Below are 6,055 nucleotides of genomic sequence, written 5' to 3' on the forward strand. Positions count from 1 at the left end.
GACTTCTTTCACCTCTACAGATCTTAAATGGCTGAATCTCAAAAAGAAGGAATTCTCTCAGGTCAATTTACCCTTTCATTGTTGCTGCTGATCCCCTCAAGCTTCAATCTATTTGATGAGTCAGCAGAACACCCCAAGGAAGGAAGTGTGGAGAAGATGCTGGAAGAACCTCTCATAACGTCACTTGGGAAAATAGCCCCTCCAGTTCTCTTCCTTTATTTTCCTTCTGGGGCCCCCAAATAACGACGATAATGATAGGAGCAATAACAATACAACAATGGTTGATATCACGCTTATAGGGCTTATTGTAAAACCTGCCGGAATTCATTTAATCCTTAAATGATTCTTTCAGCTACGTTTATTGTAATCTCCATTTGATTAAAAATAAAATCAAAGCACAGAGGCCTTAAGTGATTCTTTCCTTGTCACACATGTAGAAAGAGGCAAACCCAGGTATCATGGCTCCTGTGCTGTGCCACAAATCTTCTTCATTGCCGCTCGGTAAACTTCCAGATAACCACTTCTTTAATTATGTAACTAATTAGGGATTATTGACTGTAGAATGCCACTGATAAATGAACGTGTTACTAAGAAGTTAATTACTACCTAAAATTCTAGGGGCTATCGAGAATATTTAAAAAGACACAAAAATCATCTTCTTAAAAGCCCCAGACAGGTGAAAAGATAATAAAGTATTATCAGAATATAACTGGAAGGAAAACAGGAATTCACTAAGGCAAATGAGCATGGACGCTACTGTTACTTTTCCCAGAAAATAAAGCTTATTTGGAGGACGTGCATTGTGAGGTAGAGGGCATAAACAATATTCTTTCATACAATAATTGTCTAGCCAATACTTTATTAAGGGGAAATTGGGCCGTTAACATATTTTCATTTCTCCATAAAATACTATATAATAAACAATCCTTTTCTGATTGTTCTCTGTTTGTCCCTAACTCTCAGGATCCTTTTCTGCCCTGTCTTGCTCTACAAGTCTAGTTTCTGAGAACCGAATCACTCAGTCTACACTGCCCTCTTGCTTCCAGTTGGGTTTGGCCAATGGGAGACAGGGCAAGGGTTGGGTTGGGAGGGTGCAAGCAGAGAGAGGCGGGGCTATTTATCTCCCTGCTCTCTCCTTGCCTGGCTGGAGTCCTGTCAGTTGTTGCTTTTCCCCCCCTAAAGCCCTGAAGGTACAGTTTCTACCAAGTGTTTTCTCTCAATGAATCTAGCTCTTACTGGTCTCTGATAATACTGTACCACCTTATGTCTGTGAGGTCCAGGGGTGATCGTGGCTTCTTTCTATTGCTAGACTGGTGTGTGTTGCCACTCTTATTGGTTCCTTTACTTCGATATGTAATCTTTTTATTATTATTATTTTTTCAGTTAAAATCTATTGAATGAACCCTCTCTTTCCAGCCAATAACTGAGAGGCAGTATCATACTTGTCACTTTCTGTTGTTATGCACATTTGTTAATTTCCTTTCTGGAAGAGAATTAGTGAGTAAAAAAGTAGACAAATTTTAGAGGTCTCTGGCATACATAGCTAAATAATATCCAGATAATTTATATCATTTTTTAAAGATGACTTATTAACTAGGAGAAATTCCAGTTGCATGGAGATTGGCATAAGCTGGAACCAAATCCTTGCCTGAAGGTTATACCCTCCCCTAGTTGTTCTGGGAGAGGCAATTCCTGGCAAGAACTCTCCCCAGGGTCCCCTTCATTTCACGGTTCCTCAGGGTGTAGATAAGTGGGTTGAGCAGTGGGGTTCCCAATGTGTACACCAGTGAAATGAACTGATCTTGCTTGGGGTAGTAGCTGGAGTTGGGGCGCAGGTACATGAAGGCACAACAGCCATACTGCAGCAGGACCACGGAGAGGTGGGAGGAGCAGGTGGAGAAGGCCCGGTGGCGGCCAGCTGCCGAGTGGATCTTGAGCACAGCAGCCACAATGAAGGCGTAGGAGGTGGCGATGAAGAAGAAAGGCATGGCAATGGCCAATGTGGCCGCCACCAGCACTGCCTGCTCATGGATGTGGCTGTTGGTGCAAACAAGACGCATCACCGGTGGCACATCGCAAAAGAAGTGCTCGATAGTCCGCGCCCGGCAGAATGGCAGCGAGAAGATGAAGGCCACCAGTTGTATGGACAGGAACAAGCCAATGACCACAGAGGCCACGACCAAGTGGACACAGAGAGTTAAAGTCACAGTGAGCGGGTACTGCAAGGGGGAGCAAATAGCAACATACCGGTCATAGGCCATGGCAGCCAAGAGGAAGCAGTCAGCACTACCAAGCCCAATGAAGAAGATCATCTGAGTGGCACAGCCCAGGAGGGTGATGGTCTTCTCTGACTGGAGGATGTTGGTCAGGATGTGGGGCACCACCACAGCAGTGTAGCATAGTTCTATTCCCGAGAGGCTGCCCAGGAAGTAGTACATGGCTGTGTGCAGGCGTGCTTCTGTATGGATGGCCACCACAATGAAGACATTCCCACCAATGATCAAGATATAAACCAGGCTGACTCCAAGGAAAAATAAGACCTGGAGCTCTGGGGGAGACGGATAGGCCAAGAACACAAATTCCATCAACATTGAGTGATTTCCCCAGGTCATTGAGCTAAGAGAGAGGATCTCTGCCGAGAGTTACAAAGCAGGAGGGAAAATGAGACCAGTGATATATTTAGTTCACACTCTGAGCCATGTTCTAATCTGATCAGGTCTGGAGTTAGAAACTTTGAATTGAGACTAATTCTCTCTTTCCCTCTTCTTTTACCAAGTCTTTTCACATAAATATCTACAGCTCTATAACTTAATTTCTAAGTGCCAAGAGTTGGCCTGAATTGTATAAGATTTTTTTTTTTTTAAGAAAAAGAGGCAGAAGAAGTTTGTGGCATTCTCAACAATTTTTAGGAGAAGGGGAATGCAAATTAATTCTTTCAGTAAATTCATAAGAAAGTGTCAAGGAATTCTTGAAAGCAGGGGTCAGTCATTAAGATGAGGGCGGGAAGCTATTTATTCATTCACTCATTCATTCACATATCTATTTACACCCAGTGCCTCCTGAGGGATTGACTCAGGAATATATGGATGTAACACTGAAAATCCAATCATAAGATGGAAATTGATGAAAGTAAACAATGCTCATGGAGAGCTCACACAGGTCTGAGATGGACAGGGTCAGGGATGAGCCTTCCGCTCCTGGTTTCTCAATTCATACCCAATCAAGAGAAGTGCAGGACTTGAAGAAAACAGGGAAATTTATCATAGAGCTCCTCCCAAGCAGGCTCCGTGCCATCAGCACAAAGCCCAATATGGGGCTCCATTCCACGAACCGTGAGATCTTGACCTGAGTCAAAATCAAGAGTCGGACACTCAACAGACTAAGCCACCCAGGTGCTCCTCAACCTTCCCATTTTCAACATTAATTATTTATGATGAACTTTGAAGAAAAATCTTAAGCCAGAAGCACCACACTAGTACAAATTGTCCACATACACCCAGCTCCGTGTCACAAGCATAGGGAGAAATGTGACTAGACTGTCACAGATATTCAGAGCACCTGGGGCACAAATGACTCTGTTGTTTCTCCAACAGCTGATGAGTAGTGTCCAGTTCCTATCAATTCTCTTTTCTTCTTCTGAACTTTGGTCATGCTCTGAATGATTTCTAATATTACCTGTCCTATTCAATATTTTATTAAAATATGAGGAGTAGGGGCAGTGCATCCGTGTGAAATCAGTTTTGAATTAAATGATGTGGTTTGAAAAATCTCACGTCCTGGCTCTGTGATGCTGGGCGATATATAATTTCTCTGAGTCTTAGTTTCTTTACTTGACAAATGGGGATAATAATTATACTTAGTTCTGAGGGTTTTTGTTTGGATTAAAAGAGTTCATTATGTAAAGTATCTACCACAATGCATAGTTCATCACAAGAGCAGCTCGATAACAGATAACCATCATTATTATCCATAAGTTCAAGGGCAGACATCTGTCCTTATTTACATTTTCATCTCCCATATCACCAAGCCTAATGTACAAATTATAGGCACTTGATAAATACATGTTGTATGGATAAATATACTATGAAAAGTATGTCATTTATACTTTTTTTTTTCACTTTCTCTTTCACTTTTAAGGTGATTTCATGATCAAATCATCCGTTTAAGAGCCCGCATGGAAAACAACTTGGTAACCAACATTAGGGCTGCACTGTGGAAAATACCCTGTCACTATGGAACATAACAAGTAGAAGGCTATAACAAACACATCTAGGGCTAGTTTCCCACTTATATTTGATAGAGGGCTTTGGAACCTGTGTGATAATGATGACTTTAGAGAATTTTATGATAGCCACACTTCTGTCATTTTAATAGTGCTCTCCAAGATCTATAATAAAATATTTATAAAAGAGTTATCTATAGGTCATTAATTCTTAGTGCTGGAGAGGACTTCAGAAATTACCTAGTTCAGTCCTCTGTCAGATGCTTGAATTTTCCATATAATACCTGAACATCGGGTCCACTTCAAAGCCTGGGGAATGCCATTACTTCCTAACTTGGTTGCTTTGTTGTTGGATAGCATAATTCCCTAAAATTCTTTTCTTGTAATGGCTGAAACCTGCTTCAGTAACCTCTACATTCCATTCTGTTCTATGGCATGGGGCCATTGTTTCATGAAACACTTCTGGAACTAAGAGCTTTTATCATGCAGCCCTAAATTTTCTCCCATTTTCCTTTTGGTATTCCTTGAACGACATAGTTTTGTTACGTCTCAGTTTCAGCTCTGGAAATGCTTTCATTTTTGTTGTTGTTGCGTTCTGTTTTGTGTTTGAGAGAGAGAAAGCATGAGCGGAGGAGGGGCAGAGGGAGAGAGAAAGAGAGAGAGAGAGAGAGAGAGAGAGAGAGAGAGAGAGAGAATCTTAAGCAGTCTTCACACTCAGCCTGGAGCCTGACACAGGGCTCAATCCCGTGACCCTGGGATCATGACCTGAGCCAAAATCAAGAGTCAGATGCTCAACCGATGGAGCCATCCAGGCTCCCTGGAAATGTTCTAATTTTAAATAACTTACTTAGAAGTATACTGCATGGGACAGATCACAGGGATGGTCAAGTATAAAGAGATCTGGGTATCAGTATCTGTCCATTGGCAGTCTATTGCTTCAGACTAACCAAAATTAGATTCATCCAGTTGTTTGTGTTTCATTGTTTTGATAGTCTCCTCAGACATGGACTGAGGTAGCTCCCTGGATGCTAAAACCCTAAACATTATTTTTTCATTTTCAGAGAAGCAAAACATGCTCATCATGTTTATACTTATATTTATATTAAATATATTATGTATTTAATAGATATTAATTAATTTAATCAATTAATTATATTATATAACTATAATTATGTTATATAATATAATTAATATAATATATAATATAATAATATAATATAAATATATTAAATATATTTTATATGTATGCCATAAAAATTTATGTACATCAAAGTCTGATTCAATGCTATAAAGAAGTGTGTCATAAGATTAAACAACATACGTCTCTGACATAGTTTGTGATTAGGGGATTCGGAAAGGCTTCCTAGAGGAGTAATATTCAAGCTTAAATCTGAAAAATAGAATTAATCAGGAGAAGAACGACAGGCAGAGTAATGGGGTCCATATTCCGGGCAGATGAAAAAGTAGATTGAATGTTCAAAGAGAGTGAAACTTATTGTAACCGCATGTCATCAACTTGTTTTTCCAAGTTGTTACTAAACATGTGGCATGGGACAGAGGCAAGAGTAGAGAGAGCACTCCAGCATCGTGCCCAGAAATCTGCCCAGGCTGGCATCTGTTCGTGAAGCCACACCTATCTCGGTGGCTGCAAGTCACAGCCCACGCCATATCTACATCTCCCCTCTTACCTCTCCAGCCAGGCCAGCCCCATGTGGCAAGAGTGTCTGAGAAACCTTGCCCGTGTGCATTCTGGAAATACAAGATGTCCAGACGGCAGTGGCTCTCAAATTGTGGAGTTAGCATTGTGCAAAACAAGGGGGTTAGCAGATTTGG

The 6,055-nt window shown here is 41.1% G+C and overlaps 1 protein-coding gene across 1 annotated transcript; it reads right to left on the reverse strand.

Annotated features, from left to right (window-relative positions):
* Positions 1-1,667: 1,667 nt before the first annotated feature.
* LOC101096602 (olfactory receptor 10W1) lies at positions 1,668-2,612 on the reverse strand. Its single transcript, XM_003993398.3, has one exon. The coding sequence runs from the start codon at positions 2,610-2,612 to the stop codon at positions 1,668-1,670; it is 945 nt and encodes a 314-aa protein (XP_003993447.3).
* Positions 2,613-6,055: the final 3,443 nt, after the last annotated feature.

The sequence above is a fragment of the Felis catus genome, chromosome D1 (genome assembly GCF_018350175.1).
Source record: "Felis catus isolate Fca126 chromosome D1, F.catus_Fca126_mat1.0, whole genome shotgun sequence".
Taxonomy (NCBI): domain Eukaryota; kingdom Metazoa; phylum Chordata; class Mammalia; order Carnivora; family Felidae; genus Felis; species Felis catus.

Excerpts from the sequence above, each read along its gene's own strand:
- LOC101096602 (XM_003993398.3), bottom strand. The coding sequence starts at position 2,612 with ATGACCTGGGGAAATCACTCAATGTTGATGGAATTTGTGTTCTTGGCC.